Below are 24,697 nucleotides of genomic sequence, written 5' to 3'. Positions count from 1 at the left end.
CACATCACTGTGTTTCCTAACAGGAAGTTCATATGTCTAAACGACAACATTGACCACAGCCATAAGGACGCAGGGACTGTCAAGGCGGTGCTGAGGGACTTCTATGAGTCCATGTTCCCCCTGACCTCCCAGTTCGAGCTGCCCAGAGAATACCGCAACCGCTTCCTCCACATGGGAGAGCTCCAGGAATGGTAGGACTGGGGTGGTTTATACTAGAGAGAGGGGAATGGTAGGATCGGGGTGGTTTATACTAGAGAGAGGGGAATGGTAGGACTGGGGTGGTTTATACTAGAGAGAGGGGAATGGTAGGACCGGGGTGGTTTATACTAGAGAGAGGGGAATGGTAGGACCGGGGTAGTTTTATACTAGAGAGGAGAATGGTAGGACCGGGGTGGTTTATACTAGAGAGAGGGGAATGGTAGGACCGGGGTGGTTTATACTAGAGAGAGGGGAATGGTAAGACCGGGGTGGTTTATACTAGAGAGAATGGGGAATGGTAGGACTGGGGTGGTTTATACTAGAGAGGGGAATGGTAGGACCGGGGAGGTTTATACTAGAGAGGGGGAATGGTAGGACCAGGGTGGTTTATACTAGAGAGGGGAATGGTATTATATATTGGAGTGTATCAGTTGAATATGTGATCTGCATTTAGTACATTATTTTTTCATTATACCATTCATTGGTGGCAGTGCAGAAGCACAATGTGCACACAATACAAGATGCCTGTACAGATGCTTTGTCAATTGTAGTATCTGTCCTAAATGATAGATGGACAGATACATTATCCTACTGTATCAGGGCCATGTGAGACAGAGGTCTCTCCCCATTTCTCTAAGAGAAGAATGAAGGATCCTATCTGTCAGCACCTCCGAGTGTTCAGCACTGCCATGAATGATCGCTGGGAATCCCAGGGGGTTAGAGTGGGATCCTGCTCTTATAGCGCCAGGCCTGAGCTGGAGGAATCTTCCCAGATACCGATACTTTAAAATTAGACTCATATGATCCACACACACGACACTCCAAGAGTCACAAGGGTGTTAGTGAAGTGACAGGTGGGTGGTGGCAGAGGTCCCCTGGTGTCTGGTCACATTGTCACCCCTTTACCATGTCGTCCTTTCCCCTAGAACCACATACATTTCATCATGACCTTTAACCCTGTTATCCAAGCCTAAAATATTTCATAATTGAGACTGGACTCTGAATATGATAGTAGTGACTTTTGTTGAGTTTCTGTTTTTGTTTTCATTGATACTCCCCAAAAACATTTCACTCTGTCCATCACCCAATCAAATGTCATATTGGAGACTGGGATCAGAATATGAGAGTGATGACTTTCAGCGAGTTATCTGCTTTGTCAGGAATTCATTGATGGCCCAAAAATAGTTTGTTTATTTTTGCTGTCTTACTGTCTTGTCTCTGTCTTACAGGCGAGTATATCGGGACAAGCTGAAGTTCTGGACCCACTGTGTATTGGTGACCCTGGTGATCTTTACTGTCGTCTCCTTCTTTGCCGAGCAGGTCAGTAGGACTTTACACTGTCATGTATATTTCCGCCTCGCTAATATAAACGGCACACTTGTAGCTTGATGATGTGCTATTTAGCACTTAGTTAGCCCCAGGGCTCTACAGGGGCACGTATCCCTCACTATCGCTTGAGCTTTGGAATGACTGAAATGAGACTGAAACCTGTCCCTCTTTGGACCGTGAGTAGTGGATTGTGGTTGCATGGTTTCTTTGTTGATCATGACGCCCATTAGATCCGAGGGGGTCAGGGTAAAGTTTCTCCTTCAGCGGTCCTAATAAAGGTTAATCACCAGAGCGACCGTGGAGGAACGGGCAATCCACACTGGGCCATGGAGGAATCTGATGGCGCTGTCTTGTCTTTGTCCAAAAGAATCACCCCTCTCCTCAGGCCTAAGGCTACGCTCCTCCTTTTTTTTCATAGGCATCAGGTGCTTTGTTTGTAAACTGCCTCTTGAAGTTGGAGAGCTGTTTACATCTCTGGTTTATTGGCTCAAGCTTGGACCAATAAACCAACTTTTGGTGACTTTACAGGACTTAAGTTGACTCTCCCGAAATGCTGTTGCCCTGATCTGTAAAAAGTAAAAAAAAAATACAGCTAAAAGCTTCCGCTCAGAGCCACATGCTGACAGAGTAATGTCACTTTCTCCTTTTTACTCTTGTTTTTGTGACCGTTCTTTTGCGGTATTTTCTTCTTCCCTCAGCTGATTCTACTGAAGCGCAAGCTGTTTCCCAGACGCAGGGTCAGCAACGATGTCAACCCAGAGCGTGTGTGAAGAACGAGGGAAAACGTCCTTATCCACCCCTCTGCATCCTCCCTCTCTCCACCCTGCTACCTGTCCTCTCCCTCCACCCTCAACCTCTCGCTGAGTTCAAAGTGAGGGCCATGCAGGGGTAGGTAGGTGGAGAGTGAGGAGGGCTATCCCTAAATCTCGAAACGTCCTCACCTGGGATTGCGTCAGCATGGGTCAAGGAGAGGGGGACTCTGGTAAACAACGTAAATCATGTGTGGTGGATAAGATGATTGACAGGCATCACCTGGCTGGGAGATGCTGTGCCAGCGGACAAAGCCTGTAAAGCCAGAAACTTCTCTTCCCTTTCACCAGGGGCGCCAGAGGGACTTATCGCCCACACGCCAGGCTGTGGAGAAGGACACTGACTGAGCCAACTATGTGCTAAACTGCTCCAGTCCAGTCAGTGTGGTTGATGTACTGTTAAAAGCATGATCTGGAAGCGATTGACGGGAGACACCATCTCTGGTGTGGGTTTACAGCACCTTTAACCATGAGAGCTGTAACCTTCCGAAGCGTTCGAGGTTGGACACTTTTTTTAATTGAACCTATATTCCACAGAAGGAAAAAAGGGGTTGATCAGAATAACAGGAATTATGCCATTTGACCTGTTTCACCATGTCACTGTCTACATTCAACACAAGTGCCTTATTTTAAAGAGTGTTACCTGAAGTATCAGACTGTATGACCTTGTTTACCCATTGTCCCTGCTTGCCTTTTTTAAATGTCTTGGTTGGATTTGGTATTTACATGTCATAAGTGATTTCTTTCAAAGGCATGGGGTTGTGGGTGAAAAATGGCACACCGGTTGTTTTAAAAAAATCATGAATGTTTCACACAGTAGACCACACAGAATGTGTCTCTGTGGGATACTGTACATATAGCTCTGTTAGTGTCTGAAATTCGCAGCATCTGATTGTATTGTTCAGTGAATGTGTTCCTAATGAATGAAACTTGATTGTTAATTTAGCTCCACAAGTGTTCTACTACTGACCCTCAATTCTATGGTCTCTCTGTTGAGCCTTTGTTGCCTGCATTTGGTAGCTCTCCTCTCCGCTTACAAGCGGTGCATTGATGTGAATGATTGCCAGCAGCAGTAGAACCATGATGTTTTGCTGCCTTAGTATTGCTGAACTGTGGTATGCAGTGTGCCAGATTTACACAGCAAGCGTAAATCTGGGACATGTAGCAAGGTTACTTAAGGAAGAAAATGGGGGTGGGCGTATAATGCAAACATTAGTAACCCAAAGGTTGCGTGTTTGGCTCTTTGGCAACTAACTCATTTTTAAATACTTGGCAAATTGGAATTTGTAACATATGGCGTGCCATGGATTTATGTACAGAATAACAAAATGGTTAGGTTGAATTACAACAATGGGTGGTATGCATGGACATTGAGTTAATGTACATTTGAATGGAGTGTCACATTCACAATTTTAGTTTAGTCAACACTTTGGCTCATCCCAAAATCAAATAATCCTGAATCACTTGGTTGTGCTTTAAATCATGAATCATGAATCATGAATTTCTTGAATGGAAAATATTTCTTTATTACAATCATTTTCAACTTTAGTATAAAGATGTTTTACTTGTATTGAATAGTGCAATACCATGTTAAAATTGAGCATGTGGCATTTTCAATGCATAGTTTGAGTTCACACCCTGATTGAACAAAAACAGGTGGCTAACTTAAGGTTGGCTGTTATTTCCAGACAAAGTTATTGAAATGTTACGTAATCTGAACGCTCTCATTGGAATTCTACCCAGAAATATCTGCGAGTCAAAACGTCCTTTTTAGGGGCATGTTCCAATAGTTACATGACCGCAGAGGCAATACATCTGTACCGTTGCATCCCTTTGTCTGTCTATCCTAAAGTTGTCAAACAATGCATTCAGCTATGGCCTGAAACAGTTCAGAATCATACCGTTCAACGATAAATCACAATGTACCAAATGCATTTCCTAAATGTGATGGGAAAAAAAGATGGATTCCAGTACAGAATTATAGTAAACAGTAAAATAAGTTCCAGTACAACGTTCTCAGTGTTACGTATATTGTCTGATACTTCAACCATAAATACTGGTTTCATAGTGATGCAGAAAAGACAAACATTTTAGTACTTGTTCCTAAACTGCTTCAAATTTTTAAAATGAAAACAAAGGATTCAAAAACATTTAAGGCGCCAAACAGAATTCTGTACAATCAAAGAATTAGCCCTTTACGGAGAAGAACGTTGAAAGCAGATGGGACTCTGGTGTTAACACATCAACATGACTACAAGGACTTCAACTGGAGTAGAGTTGAGGTTACAGAGGGTAAGTGGTGCTGGATACACTGGGGATTCACAGTCAGATGGAAGCCCTTGTAGAAGAAATGTCACTTTTCAGCGTTAACCCAGACCCTTGCCCCTTCACCTGCAGTCCTTGACAATTAACGTACCATACCTCATTAGGAATGTCTCATTCTACTTTTGGAAGTTTTCCGAGGTTGAAAGGTTGATTTATTTTGTATTTCCTAGCCCTGATCGAGTTCATTTCATGTCAGATTGGGTCTCATTCATTAAATAAACATGACTAGTGAATGATTAAGAGCTACAATATCAATTTGAACAATGATATCACATTGTTTAACAAGAGGCTGTTAAGTAAAGACAGATGTGTCTAGTACTGTAGCCTCTAACTTTACAGCATTGAATATAGGTCAATTAGATAGGAATATGTATCAATTGTAAGTTAAAACAATAATTGAGAGAAACCAAATTCAAGGGGGGAAAAACACCAAGCAACTCCTTTATCTGATCACTGAAAAACATTTGATCTTTGCCAAAAAAATTTATTGTAGCTTTTACCCATAGTGTAATGATGTAGTCTAAATGAAATGAAAATAATGGAGGATGTTAAAACCGGTCTGATGATATTTATCAAATCTGAGTCTCAGATTACCTCAGGTAGTGATTACTTCCTATACGGAGACAAAGAAAAACCAACCAACTTATTTCCATGCCAGCTACTCTGCACTCATCCAGTGAGATAGACGAGAGTGTGTTACCCTTGACAATGGATCTAATCAGGGGTGGTTACGTCGTTCCTGTCATTACTCTAGTGTTATTACAGGCAACCTTTAGTCAGAGGTGGTCACTGTGTCAAGGCTGCTGAGGTTTGGGGTGGAGGGGACCTCTTCATCATAGTCTGCTTTCAAGAGCGGGGCGGCGTCCTCCGCCTCCTTCCGCCGGGCAAAACGTCAGTTGCGTTTGAGGGCAGCTTGCGCCGTGATGCTGAACACGTGAATGCGCAGGTGAGAGGCGATCTGGATGCACACGCCTGTGCAGTAGCGCGTCAAGTCAATCAACGATAGGACCTGTGGAGGAAATACAAGGACCGGCATGATAAATGGACTTGATGCACATAGGGCAGGTGTTCCCGGGCAGTTTGTGGGAAACTTCTGGTCCTATCTATGTGGAAATATCAACTGAAGTGGGTTGAAAATGACACCAGACCTGTACGAAAACAGTTTGATGACAGAACTACGGAATAGTGAATGTGAGAACTCACCATTGCGATCCAGAGGACTATGTGCTCGTCGATGAAGCTGTTGAAGTACTGGTTGAGGAAGAGGAGGCCAGGCCCGATGAAAGCCGTGTCTGGGAGATAAAGCTCACTCTTGGTCATGTGGGCCACCTGACAAGGACAGAGGAACATAGAGATATTAGAGGAGGAGCAGAGCTAATGAATGATGTAAGGTAAATACTGGTACGGCTTTCACTGTTACATATGGAGGTCCCATTTATGGGAGGAAAAGTATTCATTGCTTGGCTTGATAAGACTCCAGAAAGACATTGAAGACACATGAATTTCCCATCAGACAGTACACTAGAGATATTAATAGATTGATGACAGATGACAGCAAAGTAAGAAAGTGAAGACTATTATATTAAATGGAGCGCTCACAACTAGCTTGTTGGCGATCTTGGCGACGACCATGCCGAAAGTCAGGATGTAGAGGCAGGGGTGCAGCTCAAAAAGCTGGTTGGATGACTTCTTAAAGATGATGAAGGCCAGTGTGAGGATGAGGCCGATGTGCATACCTGGTGCCAGCACACTGGTGTCCTAAGGAACACACAGCAAAATAGTGAATAACTTTGAATTGTTAACCTAGAATATAAGCCCAAAAAAGTGTTTGTCCTAAAATGTACAGTGCCTTCACATGAAATCCAGTTTTATTTATACAGCACATTTCAGACATGGAATGCAACGCAATGCGTTTTACAGAAAAAAACATGAAAATAAAATGCTGAAATATTTACTTCATAACAAACAGAAACTGAACAACTAAAAAGCACCATAAGGAAAAGCAAAGCTAAAAATATATGTTTTAAGACCTCTTAAATATGTCCACAGTTTCGGCCTCCCTCAGGTTCTCTGGCAGGCTATTCCAGAGGCTGGGTGCATAATACCTCAAGTCTGCCTCTCCATGCCTCTTGGTCCTAGGCTTTAGGATAGTTGAAAGGCCAGTACCAGAGGACCTGAGGGACCTACTGGGTACATAACTTAAAAGCACCCAGAAGAAATTGACACCGCTTGAATTTTTCCACATTTAGTCGCTACGAAATTTCATCAGCCGGTGATTGTCAAGCAAATAACTGCAGGCCTCACGGAAATTGACTGTTAATTAACAAACACATTTAGCATCTTCTGGCTTCCCAAACAAGCCACTGATGCAGACCTTTGGAACATCTACATTTTAAATATTCTAATAAATCCATGTAATATAGCCTACACATTCACAATAAATCCATTATTTATTTTAGACAGGTCTAAAGAAACATGATATGAAGAAAATGTAGTCTATTTCAGAAGAACATAATACACTGGACTTGCTTACCAAGAAGACCGTGAATGTTCCCGAGTGGCCGAGTTACAGTTTTGACTTATATCTACATGAAAATCCATAGCAACACCTGAAAATGGTTGTCTAGCAATGAAAAACAACGAATTTGGTAGAGCTTGAAGAATTTAGAAAATAATAAAAATGGGCAAATGTTGCACAATCCAGGTTTGGAAAGCTCTTTTAAAAGGTGCTTCTACAAAGTACTTGACTCAGGGGCGTGAATACTTATGTAAATGAGATTTCTGCATTTCATTTTCAATACATTAGCAAAAAAAAAAAATGGGAAAACATTTTTTTTAAATTCATTTAAAAAAAACACAAAATGTGGAATAAGTCAAGGGGTATGAATACTTTCTTAAGGCACTGTATATGCAACGTTTTCCTACCAGGTCGGATGTTAAGGCTTAAGCGTAATAGAAAAACACTAATCAACCCAAATATTTAGCTAAACACGTCATTACATAATAATACTTACAGCCACGGTGGAGCCGTTCTTGCCGACGCCCCCGTTGAGGATGACGTGGAAGTAGTTATAGCAGGAGTACACGGCTCCCCCAATGATGCCCATGATGGGGAAGGCATACAGCTTCACCCCAAGGACGGGCAACTACAAGAGGGTAAAACAACCAAGAGTTTCAATTAATAGAACTTAACTTCTGTCACAGCAGCTAGCGTTGTTTACACCAGTAAGCTGTGGGTGGGCGGGGCATGCTGCTGAGGCCAAGATGGGAGGAGAAGCCAATAATATTGCGTGGTGACATCAGCTGTTTGCTAGCCAGATCATGTGATCATGTCTACGCCACGATGGATTAGCTACCCATAATTACCTTCTTACTTCTGATTGTGACGTTTAGTCGTTAAGCCTCCACAGGCTGCACAGAGTGAAAGTGAAACAAAAAGGACTATTTAATAACTAGTAGATTGTTGTTGTGGGGTTGGTTGAGTGGTTATACAGTACATGTTAAGGATTGGTTATGTTGCCTTAAAGTGCCAAATGTTGGGGTAAAATTTGTCGTCATATCGTGCCAAATGTCCAAGTCTCCAAATCCTACGGCTTAGTTGACAGAAAAGGAAAGAAAGAGAGTGTATGAGTGGGTATGGGAGTGTGTGTTAGGTTTGTGTGCATGGATAGATAAATGTATTGAAGCCATACCCTGTAGTCCCAAAGGGCCACGCCACCAAAAGCTGACATCACATACATGACAACGATGGCAATCTGGACCTCTGTCACATCAACCCTGGGTGGAGAGAATTTATAGAACTCATAGATCAGAACAAGACTGTATATTTTATGAAGCACAATGGACGAGACTTAAGTACTATGTCAAAAACAAAAAAGTTGTTATCTGTCCAGCAACATGTAAACAAATAATATAATTGGGCATCATTTCTACTTACAGGCCAAAGCGCAGCGTTCCGGAAACATAGGTTTGCCAGTGTGCACAGAAGAACATGAACATCCCCACAAAGCCACAGAAGAACATCCAATCAGGGTAGCTTCCTATCCCACAGGACATACATGTTCCCACGGAAACAAAAACTAGAGAGAGACAGAGAACTAAATGAGCAACAATGTGTCATACAGTGGATTGAGAAAGTATTCACCCCCTTGGCATTTTTCCTATTTTGTTGCCTTACAACCTGGAATTAAAATAGATTTGAGGGGTTTGTATCATTTGATTGATACAACATGCCTACTTTGAAGATGTAGAGCCCCCTTTTGCAGCAATTACAGCTGCAAGTCTCTTGCGGTATGGCACATCTAGTCACTGCAATGTTTGCCCATTATTCAAGGCAAAACTGCTCCAGCACCTTCAAGTTGAATGGGTTCTACAGGTGTACAGCAATCTTTAAGTCATACCACAGATTCTCAAATTGGGTTGAGGTCTGGGCTTTGACTAGGCCACTCCAAGACATTTAAATGTTTCCCCTTAAATCCCTCAAGTGTTGCTTTAGCAATATGCTTTGGGTCATTGTCCTCCTGGAAGGTGAACCTCCGTCCCAGTCTCAAATCTCTGGAAGACTGAAACAGGTTTCCTTCAAGAATGTCCCTGTATTTAGCACCATCCTTCAATCCTGACCAGTTTCCCAGTCAATGCCGATGAAAAACATCTGCCACCACCATACTTCACTGTGGGGATGGTGTCCTCGGGGTGATGAGAGATGTTGGGTTTGTGCCAAACAGCGTTTTCCTTGATGGCCAAAAAGCTCAATTTCTGAACAGAGTACCTTCTTTCATACATTTGAGGACTCTCCCACATGCCTTTTGGTGAACACCAAACATGTTTGCTTATTTTTCTTTAATTAATGGCTTTTTTTCAGGCCACTCTTCTGTAAAGCTCAGCTCTGTGGAGTGTACGGCTTAATGGTTCTATGGACAGACACTCCAATCTCCGCTGTGGAGCTTTGCAGCTCCTTCAGGGTTATCTTTGGTCTCTTTGTTGCCTCTGATTAATGCCCTCCTTGCCTGGTCTGAGTTTTGGTGGGCAGCCCTCTCTTGGCAGGTTTGTTGTGGTGCCATATTCTTTCGAATTTTAAAAAAAATAATGGATTTAATGGTGCTCTGTGGGATGTTCAAAGTTTCAGACATAAAAAGAACTCAATCCTGATCTGTACTTCTCCACAACTTTGTCCCTGACCTGTTTGGAGAGCTCCTTGGTCTTCATGGTGCCGCTTGCTTGATGGTGCCCCTTGCTTAGTGGTGTTGCAGACTCTGTGGTCTTTCAGAACAGGTGTATACAGTTGAAGTCAGAAGTTTACATACACCTTTGCTGAATACATTTCAACAATTCCTGACATTTAATCCTAGTAAAAATTCAGTTTTAGGTCAGTTAGGATCCCTACGTTATTTTAAGAAAGTGAAATATCAGAATAATAGTAGAGAGAATTATTTATTTCATCTTTTATTTCTGTCATCACATTCCCAGTGGGTCAGAAGTTTACATACACTCAATTAGTATTTGGTAGCATTGCCTTTAAATTGTTTAACTTGGGTCAAATGTTTCAGGTAGGTGACCAAATACTTATTTTCCACCATAATTTGCAAATAAAATTCATTAACAAATCCTACAATGTGATTTTCTGGATTTTTTTTCTCATTTTGTCTGTCATAGTTGAAGTGTACCTATGATGAAAATTACAGGCCTCTCTCATCTTTTTAAGTGGGAGAACTTGCACAATTGGTGGCTGACTAAATACTTTTTTGCCCCACTGTATATGCACGCACCACTTTTCAGTTTTTTTTTTTTTTTAAACAAGTTATTTTTTTACATTTCACTTCATCAATTTGGAATATTTTGTGTATATCCATTACCTGAAATACAAATAAATATCCATTTAAATTACAGGTTGTAATGCAACAAAATAGGAAAAACACCAAGGGGGATGAATACCTTTGCAAGGCACTGTACTTCTGACGCATAGAACAATGTATGTTGTCATTCAATATGACACACTGGTTGCTATGAAGCTAAACACTAAATTCAGTCTAGTCCAGACTCTAGACAAAAGTACAGGGGAGCCCCACTGCTTGAAACACACTTGGTCAGGTACTGTAAAGCACCACAAATTAAAACAGGCAACAACAAAAATGATTTTGCCCGTACCTGTGGAGACAGCATCACAGCCGTGGTCAAAGAGCTCCCCCAGCGCAGAGCTGCTGTTTGTCCTCCGGGCCTGCTTCCCATCGATGGCATCCAGCGACTGATAGATGAACAGGCCCAACGCACTCAGAATGAAGGCCCATGCTGGAGCCTGGAAAGAGGTAGGAAGACAGAGGGAGGGAAGGAGGGAGAGCGGGGAAGGAGGGAGAGCGAGAAAGGGAGTGAGAGAAATTTGATTAAACAAGACGATGGAATGACCTGGTTTCAATTTCAAATAGGACAAACTTTTCCTCCACCATCCCCCGTTGAAGAGAAAGATCTCGGTCTTTGTTAACTCCAAGTCAGAAGACAAACAGACTTGTTTACATGAGATGCAGGGTGTATTACCAAATCAGTGAAGATTGAAGAAAGCCATGACACACATCGGGGAAAGTTGTTTATCTTATTTTGAGTCACTTCTTGCAAAACTGAGAGTTGCTTGTGTTGGACAAGTTTCCTTCAACACGGGTTTCTCTAACAGACACGTTCTAACATTTCCTAAAACGTATGCTTACTACAGCTGTTTTCTACAAAATGATTTGAAAGGCAAAACAGCATATTGCAGGCTTGGGCAATTATTTTGACAGATGTATCTACTGTAAAATCACATCCAGATATGCCTCTTATTTGACTTTTTTTAACATTCACAGAAATAAACCACATCCATGTTCTTATTTTGTTAGGTATGTTCATTATTAAACATGCAATGAACTACACGGAGGGAGAAATACTGTGCATTCAGCACCACGGACAGAACTCTTGTTAACACAAGAGAGAGAGCTCAAAATTACATTTAAAAACTACTCAGTGTGAGGAGTGAAGTCTGATGGGCATTGACAAGAGCAGTGAAGTCAGGTATAGTTTCTGACGTTGCTATGTGCAGGGTTGCTGAGAGGTGAGAGTCACTAAGAGATGATCTGTGCCTTGACTTGTTATATTTAATCACTGAAAATGTCTGTTTACATTCATATGTTGACCCAAACAGTACAAACATATTCTCAGCATGACTCCTAACCTTTGGAAAGTGTTGTTCATCGAAAGATGCATAGAACCTCGTCAGTGACATCGTTTTCAATATTTCTCCAATCACTGCATCAGACTGAAGATCGATAAGCTCAAGTTGCAGGTCAGTGGTAGCGTTATCCACATTGAAGGTGAAAGGAGAGGAAACCAACACCATGTCATTTTCCAACACTTTGAAATCCTCAAAATGACGAGAACTCACCGTTTATTTTACCTTTATTTAACCAGGTAGGCAAGTTGAGAACAAGTTCTCATTTACAATTGGCCAAGATAAAGCAAAGCAGTGCGACAGATACAACGACACAGAGTTACACAGAGTAAAACAAACATACAGTCAATAATACAGTATAAACAAGTCTATATACAATGTGAGCAAATGAGGTGAGAAGGAAGGCAAAAAAGGCCATGGTGGCAAAGTAAATACAATATAGCAAGTAAAACACTGGAATGGTAGTTTTGCAATGGAAGAATGTGCAAAGTAGAAATAAAAATAATGGGGTGCAAAGGAGCAAAATAAATAAATTAAAATTAAATACAGTTGGGAAAGAGGTAGTTGTTTGGGCTAAATTATAGGTGGGCTATGTACAGGTGCAGTAATCTGTGAGCTGCTCTGACAGTTGGTGCTTAAAGCTAGTGAGGGAGATAAGTGTTTCCAGTTTCAGAGATTTTTGTAGTTCGTTCCAGTCATTGGCAGCAGAGAACTGGAAGGAGAGGCGGCCAAAGAAAGAATTGGTTTTGGGGGTGACTAGAGAGATATACCTGCTGGAGCGTGTGCTACAGGTGGGAGATGCTATGGTGACCAGCGAGCTGAGATAAGGTGGGACTTTACCTAGCAGGGTCTTGTAGATGACATGGAGCCAGTGGGTTTGGCGATGAGTATGAAGCGAGGGTCAGCCAACGAGAGCGTACAGATCGCAATGGTGGGTAGTATATGGGGCTTTGGTGACAAAACGGATTGCACTGTGATAGACTGCAACCAATTTGTTGAGTAGGGTATTGGAGGCTATTTTGTAAATGACATCGCCAAAGTCAAGGATTGGTAGGATGGTCAGTTTTACAAGGGTATGTTTGGCAGCATGAGTGAAGGATGCTTTGTTGCGAAATAGGAAGCCAATTCTAGATTTAACTTTGGATTGGAGATGTTTGATATGGGTCTGGAAGGAGAGTTTACAGTCTAACCAGACACCTAAGTATTTGTAGTTGTCCATGTATTCTAAGTCAGAGCCGTCCAGAGTAGTGATGTTGGACAGGCGGGTAGGTGCAGGTAGCGATCGGTTGAAGAGCATGCATTTAGTTTTACTTGTATTTAAGAGCAATTGGAGGCCACGGAAGGAGAGTTGTATGGCATTGAAGCTTGCCTGGAGGGTTGTTAACACAGTGTCCAAAGAAGGGCCGGAAGTATACAGAATGGTGTCGTCTGCGTAGAGGTGGATCAGAGACTCACCAGCAGCAAGAGCGACCTCATTGATGTATACAGAGAAGAGAGTCGGGTCCAAGAATTGAACCCTGTGGCACCCCCATAGAGACTGCCAGAGGTCCGGACAGCAGACCCTCCGATTTGATACACTGAACTCTATCAGAGAAGTAGTTGGTGAACCAGGCGAGGCAATCATTTGAGAAACCAAGGCTGTCGAGTCTGCCGATGAGGATGTGGTGATTGACAGAGTCGAAAGCCTTGGCCAGATCAATGAATACGGCTGCACAGTAATGTTTCTTATCGATGGCGGTTAAGATATCGTTTAGGACCTTGAGCGTGGCTGAGGTGCACCCATGACCAGCTCTGAAACCAGATTGCAAAGCAGAGAAGGTATGGTGAGATTCGAAATGGTCGGTAATCTGTTTGTTGACTTGGCTTTCGAAGACCTTAGAAAGACAGGGTAGGATAGATATAAGTCTGTAGCAGTTTGGGTCAAGAGTATCCCCCCCTTTGAAGAGGGGGATGACCGCAGCTGCTTTCCAATCTTTGGGAATCTCAGACGACACGAAAGAGAGGTTGAACAGGCTAGTAATAGGGGTGGCAACAATTTCGGCAGATAATTTTAGAAAGAAAGGGTCCAGATTGTCTAGCCCGGCTGATTTGTAGGGGTCCAGATTTTGCAGCTCTTTCAGAACATCAGCTGAATGGATTTGGGAGAAGGAGAAATGGGGAAGGCTTGGGCGAGTTGCTGTTGGGGGTGCAGTGCTGTTGACCGGGGTAGGAGTAGCCAGGTGGAAAGCATGGCCAGCCGTAGAAAAATGCTTATTGAAATTCTCAATTATGGTGGATTTATCAGTGGTGACAGTGTTTCCTATCTTCAGTGCAGTGGGCAGCTGGGAGGTGTTCTTATTCTCCATGGACTTTACAGTGTCCCAGAACTTTGAGTTAGTGTTGCAGGAAGCAAATTTCTGCTTGAAAAAGCTAGCCTTGGCTTTTCTAACTGCCTGTGTATAATGGTTTCTAGCTTCCCTGAACAGCTGCATATCACAGGGGCTGTTCGATGCTAATGCAGAACGCCATAGGATGTTTTTGTGTTGGTTAAGGGCAGTCAGGTCTGGGGAGAACCAAGGGCTATATCTGTTCCTGGTTCTACATTTCTTGAATGGGGCATGTTTATTTAAGATGGTTAGGAAGGCATTTAAAAAAATATCCAGGCATCCTCTACTGACGGGATGAGATCAATATCCTTCCAGGATACCCCGGCCAGGTCGATTAGAAAGGCCTGCTCGCAGAAGTGTTTCAGGGAGCGTTTTACAGTGATGAGTGGAGGTCGTTTGACCGCTGACCCATTACAGATGCAGGCAATGAGGCAGTGATCGCTGAGATCTTGGTTGAAGACAGCAGAGGTGTATTTAGAGGGGAAGTTGGTTAGGATGATATCTATGAGGGTGCCCGTGTTTAAGGCTTTGGGGAGGTACCTGGTAGGTTCATTGATAATTTGTGTGAGATTGAGGGCATCAAGTTTAGATTGTAGGATGGCTGGGGTGTTAAGCATGTTCCAGTTTAGGTCGCCTAGCAGCACGAACTCTGAAGATAGATGGGGGGCAATCAGTTCACATATGGTGTCCAGAGCACAGCTGGGGGCAGAGGGTGGTCTATAGCAGGCGGCAACGGTGAGAGACTTGTTTTTAGAGGTGGATTTTTAAAAGTAGAAGTTCAAATTGTTTGGGTACAGACCTGGATAGTAGGACAGAACTCTGCAGGCTATCTTTGCAGTAGATTGCAACACCGCCCCCTTTGGCAGTTCTATCTTGTCTGAATATGTTGTAGTTTGGAATTAAAATTTCTGAATTTTAGGTGGTCTTCCTAAGCCAGGATTCAGACACAGCTAGAACATCCGGGTTGGCAGAGTGTGCTAAAGCAGTGAATAGAACAAACTTAGGGAGGAGGCTTCTAATGTTAACATGCATGAAACCAAGGATATTACGGTTACAGAAGTCGTCAAAAGAGAGCGCCTGGGGAATAGGAGTGGAGCTAGGCACTGCAGGGCCTGGATTCACCTCTACATCGCCAGAGGAACATAGGAGGAGTAGAATAAGGGTACGGCTAAAAGCTATGAGAATTGGTCGTCTAGAACGTCTGGAACATAGAGTAAAAGGAGGTTTCTGGGGGCGGTAAAATAGCATCAAGGTATAATGTACAGACAAAGGTATGGTAGTATGTGAATACAGTGGAGGTAAACCTAGGTATTGAGTGATGAAGAGATAGATATTGTCTCTAGAAACATCATTGAAACCAGGAGATGTCATTGCATGTGTGGGTGGTGGAACTAATAGGTTGGATAAGGTATAGTGAGCAGGACTAGAGGCTCTACAGTGAAATAAGCCAATAAACACTAACCAGAACAGCAATGGACAAGACATATTGACATTAAGGAGAGGCATGCTTAGTCGAGTGATCAAAAGGGTCCAGTGAGTGGAGAGGTTGGTTGGGGGTCACGGCGATTTAGACAGCTAGCCAGGCCATCGGTAGCAAGCTAGCATAGGATGGAGGTCTGTTGTTAGCCACCTCTCAGTAGATTAGTGGGGTTCCGTGTGGTAGAGGGGATTAATCCAAATCACACAACAACAACAAAAATAAAAACAATAGATATAGTTAGAGGCCCAAGAAGAAAACATAATAATAATAAAAATAAATAAATTGTCCGATTGTCTATTCAGATAGCAGCCGGTAAGACAGCTAACGGTTAGACGTTCAGGTAACGTCGCGACGGAAGGAGCCAGCCGGATCTCCTTCGGGTAGATAACGTTGGCAGTCCAGTTGTGAAGGCCCGGTGGGGCTCCGCGTAGGCAGTAAAACGGGTCCGGATAGGTGACTGCAGCCCAGGAGTGATTGATGGAACTCAGGAGTGATTGACGGAGCTGGCTAGCTCCGGAATAATTGATGTTTGCTCCGGAATCGACGAAGGCCGATAGTCACACGGATAGCAGCTAGCTAGCTGTGAGATCCGGGTATGAATGTCCAGAGAGCAGTCGAAATCCAGGGACATGGAGAGAAAAATTGGTCCGGTATGTTCCGTTCCGAGCCGCCCTGCGCCGTACAGAACTGGCGATAGATTTGAGCTAAAGGATAGCTGATGACCACAAACCGTGGTTAGCTGAATACTAACGATTTGCCAGTAAAGAAGCTAACTAGCTTCTGAACTAGCTTCTGATTAGCTTCTGGCTAGTTTCAGGCTAGCTTCTTGGAGGATTACAGATTTGAGGTAAATAATACTTTTTTATAAATATAAATTGGTGAGGCGGGTTGCAGGAGAGTGTTTTGAAGATGAGTTGATGGAAAATAAAAAGAAAATGTGAAAAATGAGATATATATATATATATATATATATATATACATACACACATACATATACACATATACATACATACATACATACATACATACATACACAGGACACGACAAGACAAGGACAAAAGACGTCTGAACTGCTATGCCACCTTGGAGTACTTGGTGGGTCAGGAGGAGTAATTTTCCCTTGAAGGCTTTGACAAGGCTGTACATCTGTACATCAAAAAGGCCCTTCCCTTGTAGTTTGGAATTCAGTTCATTCATGGAAGGCCATGATGTCCACGGTGAAGGCAAAGTCAGCCAACCATTCTTTATCTTGCAGTTGAGGGAAATCCACATAATATTTTCCTTTCATTTGCAAAAACTCAGCACTCTACTTCAGGTCCTACACCCTTTTAACACTTCTTAGGGCTGAAATCCCATTAACGGGATGATATGACAACAGCCAGTGAAAGTGCAGGGTGCCAAATTCAAAACAAAAATCTCATAATTAAAATTCCTCAAACATACATATATCTTATACCGTTAATCCCACCACAGTGTCCGATTTCAAATAGGCTTTACGGCGAAAGCACCACAAACGATTATGTTAGGTCACCACCAAGCCACAGAAAAACACAGCCATTTTTCCAGCCAAAGAGGAGTCACAAAACACACAAGAGATAAATGAATCATTAACCTTTGATGATCTTCATCAGATGACACTCATAGGACTTCATGTTACACAATATATGTATGTTGTTTGATAAAGTTCCTATTTATATAAAAAAAATCTGAGTTTACATTGGCGCGTTACGTTCACTAGTTCCAAAAACATCCAGTGATTTTGCATAGCCACATCGATTCAACAGAAATACAAGTTATACACATGGAATTATAGATATCTCTCCTTAATGCAACCATTATGTCAGAACTCAAAACAACTTTACGGAAAAAGCAAACCATGCAATAATCTGAGACGGCGCTCAGAAAATGAATCAAATTAGCCGCCATGTTAGAGTCAACAGAAACCAGAAATCACATTAAATATTCCCTTACCTTTGATGATCTTCATCAGAATGCACTCCCAGGAATCGCAGTTCCACAATAAATGCTTGATTTGTTCGATAATGTCCGTTATTTATGTCCAAGTATCTACTTTTGTTAGCATTAGGTACACATATCCAAACGCCCATGCGTTTGGATAAAAACTTCAAAAAGTTATATTACAGGTCGAAGAAACATTTCAAACTAAGTATAGAATCAATCATTAGGATGTTTTTATCATAAATCTTCAATAAAGTTCCAACCGGAGAATTCCTTTGTGTCTACAGAAGCAATGGAACGCAAGTCGATATCATGTGGAATGCACGTGACCAGAAAATGGCTCACTTCCAGTAAGCTGACTCATTCAGCTCTTATTCAGTCCCACAGCACAGCAGAAGCCTCATTCAAGTTTCTAAAGACGGTTGACATCTAGTGGAAGCCCTAGGAAGTGCAACCTCATTCATATCCCAATGTGAATTCAATAGGGCCTGCGTTGAAAATATACCAACCTCAGATTTCTCACTTCCTGTTTGGATTTCATCTCAGGCTTTTGCCTGCCATATGAGTTATGTTATACTCACAGACATCATTCAAAGTTTTAGAAACTTCAGAGGGTTTTCTATCCAATACTAATATGCATATATTAGCAACTGAGACTGAGGAGCAGGTTGTTTACTCTGGGCACCTTTCATCCAAGCTACTCAATACTGCCCCTGCAGCCATAAGAAGTTAAGCACCTTCCCCAAACTCAGCCATCTCACGTTTGTGTGGTAGTGGAGATCTGCATGACCCGACTTGGTCTCTTCCAACAGGGAGACAAACTGCATGTAGTTTAAAGATTTTGCTCTTATGAAGTTTACCACTTTAGTGAATGCATCCACAACATGGCTCATTTTCAGAACACTTTGACAGAGCACCTCCTGATGAATAATGCAATTCAAGAAAATTATTTTCTGATCTGGGTTCAGCTCAGCTACTTGATCTTGTGTCCTCTCCAAAAGGCCAACTTTTTTTCCTGTCAAGTTTGGGCACCCATCAGTGGTCACGCTGGATAACATTTCAAAACTCAGTCCCAGCTTGGCCACACACTTATTAACCTCCTTCAATAAATATTTCCCTGTGGTTGTCGTCTTCATTGACTGCGCTGAAGCAAGCTCCTCTGTAATTTCAATGTCTGGGGTTATGCCTGGTAAGAATATCAACAACTGCGCCCTGTGTCGCGTTCATCACTGCTCTTATCCAGGGCCAAGGAGAAATAGGTGAAATCCTTTACCTTGTCTTTCAACTGTTGTTCCATATTCTCTGCGATGTCCTCAACACACTATGTCTAAGGTTGCAAAGGGTTTGAATTTGGGGTATTTTGCTTAAATTCATTTAAAAAAAAGTTTGTTTATAACAGTGAACCTTTTTTGTGGGATACACAAGGCAATTCTAGGTATTGTGGCATATTTTGGTTAAACTATCCCAAATTCAATGGAATTGCAACCCTCTACATGCACAGTGCATTCTTCCATCACATGTACAGCTGATTCTCAAGATCTTGCACACTAATGAGATACTATTGAGCCCACACTACTACACTGTCTGAGCCAAGGACTACATGCTTTCTGGTAAGTTTTGATTACAATACTGGGTGGGAAGAATATATTTAATATGACATACATGATTTTTTGTTAACTAGTAAATAGTAGCCTACATCAAAGTGTGTTTAAATCATTGCTAACAACTTCTGCTAGTTAGTTTTTGCTACCATGTGGGTTTTAGCTTGCTTGAGCCTGCTAACTGAGGAGTGTTCACCGGTTTCCATACATGTTTCATTTTAAAACATTCATCTTACAAAGGAGTTGTTTAATCTAACTGCTTAACTATTTATCTGTACATGGAATTGTATTTGGATTTAACTCATTTTTTCCTAATCATTACAGAAAAAAGCCACGGGCACTATCTTTCACTGCTGCTAATATAGAAGGAAAAGCTGTGTACATTTACAAATACTGTGCCAAATCATGCATGAAGAATGCAACAAAGATGCAGAAGCATCTGGCCAAGTGCATGAAGTTCCCTCAGCGCTCACAAGCAACCTCTGACAAAAGTCCCTCTACTTCTATTCGAGGTGAAAATGATGATGAATCTTATCGATAGCAACAGCTAATTGTCCTCCTGGAATCAGAACTTTTTTTGACTCAATGGAGGAACGTAGTTAGAGAAGTGCTGATGAATGTCTTGCTCGAGCTGTGTATACAACTGGTTCACCTCTGATGCTCACATGCAATGTGTATTGGAAGAGATTTCTGAATGCTCTTTGCCCAGCATACTCCCCTTCAACCAGACATACTTTATCTACTCATTTTCTGGATGCAGAGTTCAACAGAGTTTAAGTGAAGGTCAAGCAAATCACAGAGAAAGCAGATTGTATTGCAATCATCTCTGATGGGTGGTCAAATGTTCGTGGGGAAGGAATAATTAACTACATCTCCACCCCTCAACCAGTACTCTAGAAGAGCACAGACACAAGGGACAACATAAATACCGGTCTCTACATTGCAGATGAGCTGAAGGCAGTCATCAATGACCTTGGACCACAGAAGGTATTTGCACTGGTGACAGACAATGCTGCGAACATGAAGGCTGCTTGGTCTAAAGTGGAGGAGTCCTATCCTCACATTACACCCATTGGCTGTGCTGCTCATGCATTGAATCTGCTCCTCGAGGACATCATGGCACTGAAAACAATGGATACACTCTACAAGAGAGCCAAGGAAATGGTTAGGTATGTGAAGGGTCATCAAGTTATAGCAGCAATCTACCTCACCAAGCAAAGTGAGAAGAACAAGGAGCACCACATTGAAGCTGCCTAGCAACACCTGTTGGGGTGATGTTGTCATCATGTTTGACAGTCTCCTTGAGGGGAAGGAGTCTCCAAGAAATGGCCATATCACAGTCTGGCGATATGGACAGCCGCATCAAGAGGATCCTCATGGATGATGTATTTCGGGAGAGAGTGGCAAGCAGCCTGAAACACCTGAAACCTATAGCAGTAGCCATTGCACAGATTGAGGGAGACAATGCCATTCTGTCTGATGTTCAGACTAGAAGTTGACCAATTAATCGGAATGGCCGATTAATTAGGGTCGATTTCAAGTTTTCATAACAAATCGATAATCGGTATTTTTGGGCACCAATTTTGCAGATTTTTAAAATGTATTTATTTTGTACACCTTTATTTAATCTTTATTTAACTAGGCAAGTCAGTTAAGAACACATTCTTATTTTCAATGACGGCCTAGGAACGACAGATTTTTACCTTGTCAGCTCGGGGGATTCAATCTTGCAACCTTACAGTTAACTAGTCCAACGCTCTAACCACCTGCCTCACGAGGAGCCTGCCTGTTACACGAATGCAGTAAGCCAAGGTAAGTTGCTAGCTAGCATTAAACTTATCTTATAAAAAAAACAATCAATCAACGACTGTCGTTGCTCCAATGTGTACTTAACCATAAACATCAATGCCTTTCTTAAAAATCAATACACAAGTATATATTTTTAAACCTGCATATTTAGCTAACAGAAATCCAGGTTAGCAGGCAATATTAACCAGGTAAAATTGTGTCACTTCTCTTGCGTTCATTGCACACAGAGTCAGGGTATATGCAACAGTTTGGACCACGAACTAATTTGCCAGAATTTTACATAATTATGACACAACATTGAAGGTTGTGCAATGTAACAGGAATATTTAGACTCATGGATGCCACCCGTTAGATAAAATACGGAACAGAATAAATGTTTTGTTTGAGGTGATAGTTTCCATTTGACCTAAGGCTCGTATTTCTGTGTGTTTATTATAGTTAAGTCTATGATTTGATATTTGATAGAGCAGTCTGACTGAGGGGTGGTAGGCAGCAGCAGGCTCGTAATAGTTAAAGGTATATGGTTTAGAGAGAAATAGTCGACTCCTGTAATAAGTTGCGGCTGAACTTGAGGGGTTCCTTCGTTATTTTGCCGTTCATGTCTTCCATAGAGAATGTCTTGATCTACTTCAAATAAGGTCTGTGTTACAGTTTTTGTTTTCAACATTCATCACAGGTAACTTACTCTCAACTGTTTGAATAAAAATAGAGTTTAAGTGTCTCCTAAGCAGACTCTTCAGTATCATTGTCACTTAAGAGCTGTTTGTGTGTTTTACAGATGGCAGAGAAAAGCAGTGTAGGACAATGACATGGAATTGGCACCAGGGAAAGCAAGGTGTCTTATTTGTGATAAAGATGTAAGCATGGGGTCAGCAACGGCTAAATCAAAAAATACCACCAACCTGTGGAATCACCTTAAGAACACCCATCCAAAAGCCCATAATATGTATTATATTAAGTTAAAATTAAAGTGTTCATTCAGTATTGTTGCAATTGTCATTATTACAAAAATGTTTATATATATAGAAATATATACACACATTTAAAAAAATTTAAAAGCCGATTAATCGCTATCGGCTTTTTTTGTCCTCCAATAAATCGGTATTGGCGTTGAAAAATCTTAATCGGTCGACCTCGAGTTCAGACTCTACTTGCAGATGTAAAATAAGAAATCCATAATGCCCTGCCCACTTCACTGAGGAAAACTGCCATTCTGAAATACATCAAAAAGCGTGAAGACTTCCGCAGCGTGCATGTTGGACCCCAAGTATGCTGGCAAGAAGACATATTCCTATATTTTTCTGCATGCTTCGTCTGGAAGTGTCGGGACAAGTTGTAGTCTTTCAAGACAGCGATGATCTCTTTGCACACAGCATTCCCTGATACCTCAATAAAGACATTTCAATAACTTATTCATTTGAATGACCCTCCCACACCCCCACAAACACAGTGTAAGAAACAAAAAGTGAAAGTATGGTAAAGGAAAGTAGATGACCTAACTGTGTGAGTTCCTACCACTGGGACTTGAAGTATTCCCAGCCATCTGGACATTAGGGTGAGCTAACAATCAGTGTTTATCATCTCTATACAACAATGTACAAGTAGTGTAGCCAGAAATGTGTTGGTGGGTGGGCCTCAAGAAATTTGGGTGGGACATTTTTTTTCCCATTATATATATATATATATATATATATATATATATATATATATATATATATATATATATATATATATATATATATATATATATATATGAAAACGGCTTTCTGAAATTCTACAAAATGTTTACCATGGGGCAAAGAGAAATTGGTATTTTTTTATTGCCCAATCTGATTTGATGGGCCTGGCTTTCCAGTAGGTGGGCCCGGGCCCACGCGGTTGCAATGTACTGTACTGGTCTAACTTCTCTCTGCACTGTACTTGCCTGTGTTCTCTCAACACAACACTACTGTATTGGCCTGTGTTTGTCCACCACAACTATTTTGACAGTTTTTTTCTCTTTCTAGATATCCTGCTGTTTTCCAGTCCCTTCCTCTACCAACAACAAACTGCTCTTCAGTAACCCCTGCCCCCCCCCAAAAAAGCCCTTTCTGTACACAGGTAGTCATCTTAGTCGCATGGCTCTCAGGCAAGTTCGGTATTGAGTATAGGCGTACAGGATGACCCTTGACATATTTTTAGTTGGTCAGTGACAGTGGTGTATGCTGCAGTTTATGTCAAGGCCAGGTAGCCCTTTTATCTAGTTATTCAAAGCTGTACTGAATGTACAGAATGCAGATGGCGACAGGTTACATGTGAGTCCATGGCTGCATTGGCACAACAGCTTGTGCTGCACATAAAATGCCCTTGTTGAATTGTCTGCTGCACAAACCTGCCTGGAGCTTGATGGAATCTGGACTTTGTGTTCGTGGTGAGATTCCAATCTGTACTGTGGGATGGGTGGACAAAGGTATAGTACTCATAAACATATTGTAACTAGTCTCTGAATACCCGAGACACGCGCCTGAACGCACACCATACAAAGGACAGAAAAGAAGCCAAACAGGCAAAGGGTAGGTTCACCCACACCCTCTCTCTCTCTCTTCAGAGAATCGAACCAAGGGGATGACAGGTCATAGAATGAACACGTGGCATTGTTAAAACCTACGTATTCGCCCTGTTATTGGTTTGCTGACTATGGTTGAAGTTGCATACCTATTGTTATCGATTTGCTTATTTTACATGATCCAATCAAAGTTTAAACTTGCAATAGGTAAAGTTAATATTACTTTAGTTTTCCTTGAACAAACATTCAGCCAGACTTTCTCCCAGTTACCTTAAAATTACTATTCACTTGATTTGTGAGTGGATGAGCAAACATGGTGGCAACTTTGACACTAACTCTTATTTGGCATTTTAATCAAGCAAATAAATTAAGTCAACAACCATAGGCTATTAGACAAACTTCCCGAGGAACAAAACATTAGATAGTGGACTGTGCACATTGTCCACCAACTATTCCGACGCTTTGAGCAGTTGTAAAATAACAAAAGTGCTGTAAATGGATTCGAGTTGCAACAATGTTACACATGATCTCAGAGCGTTACAATGCTGTCATGGGGTGTTGCTACATGTCTACTCGAAAGTTTCTCCCCCCCCAAGGTCGCAAAACACTTACCTCCTCTGTTGCCGTTGGGCAGTAAAACACCAACACTACAGTTGTGACTATATTTATTACCAGTCCAATTATAGTCAGAGTATTGGGCGCTACCCAAGTTGGAATTTGTTGGACCAGCCAATTCCAATATATCTGACAAGGAGGTTCGAAAAGGGATCGACCCGACGCGCTATATTTGTGCTCCTCTAGCCGCTTGAGTTGTGCGGCTGATAGCGGCTCCGGCCACAAGAAATGTGGCATTGTTTTCAGCTTCGGCGCTACGAAAAGTAGCCAATCACCCAGCGATACTCTTGACGTTCCTGTGGGTTTCAGGCACTGATATCTTCTCGCGATCGCCCAGAAAATACTTGCTCATTTGGCAGTTACGTGTGAATAGTAATTTTTCTAGAGCGGAACCATGAATGTCGATATTTTTTTCCGTTTGTGATTGAGAATTGCGTTTCAGCAGGAAGCAAGTCTCCGGAAGGGAATG

General features: G+C 42.0%; 2 protein-coding genes across 2 annotated transcripts in view; one reads left to right on the top strand and one right to left on the bottom strand.

Moving 5' to 3' along the window:
• Positions 1 to 4,351, top strand: part of LOC112217000 (N-acetylglucosamine-1-phosphotransferase subunits alpha/beta-like) — a 22,105-nt gene extending 17,754 nt beyond the window's left edge. The window contains exons 19-21 of the mRNA XM_042300341.1: positions 24 to 191; positions 1,428 to 1,518; positions 2,226 to 4,351. Coding sequence (XP_042156275.1) covers positions 24 to 191; positions 1,428 to 1,518; positions 2,226 to 2,297 — 331 coding nt within the window. The 3' untranslated portion in view covers positions 2,298 to 4,351. The remainder of the gene's footprint in view (positions 1 to 23; positions 192 to 1,427; positions 1,519 to 2,225) is intronic.
• chpt1 (choline phosphotransferase 1) lies at positions 4,076 to 24,697 on the bottom strand. Its single transcript, XM_024377207.2, has 8 exons — positions 24,226 to 24,697; positions 10,806 to 10,953; positions 8,599 to 8,740; positions 8,354 to 8,438; positions 7,676 to 7,807; positions 6,261 to 6,419; positions 5,865 to 5,990; positions 4,076 to 5,670 (listed from the first exon to the last, which is right to left on the bottom strand). The coding sequence occupies exons 1-8, from the start codon at positions 24,463 to 24,465 to the stop codon at positions 5,554 to 5,556; spliced, it is 1,149 nt and encodes a 382-aa protein (XP_024232975.1). The 5' UTR covers positions 24,466 to 24,697; the 3' UTR covers positions 4,076 to 5,553.

Source organism: Oncorhynchus tshawytscha, linkage group LG17, assembly GCF_018296145.1.
Source record: "Oncorhynchus tshawytscha isolate Ot180627B linkage group LG17, Otsh_v2.0, whole genome shotgun sequence".
NCBI classification, from domain to species: Eukaryota; Metazoa; Chordata; class Actinopteri; order Salmoniformes; family Salmonidae; genus Oncorhynchus; species Oncorhynchus tshawytscha.
Note: the sequence above shows the minus strand (reverse complement) of the source record. Positions and strands in the feature narration are given on the sequence as shown.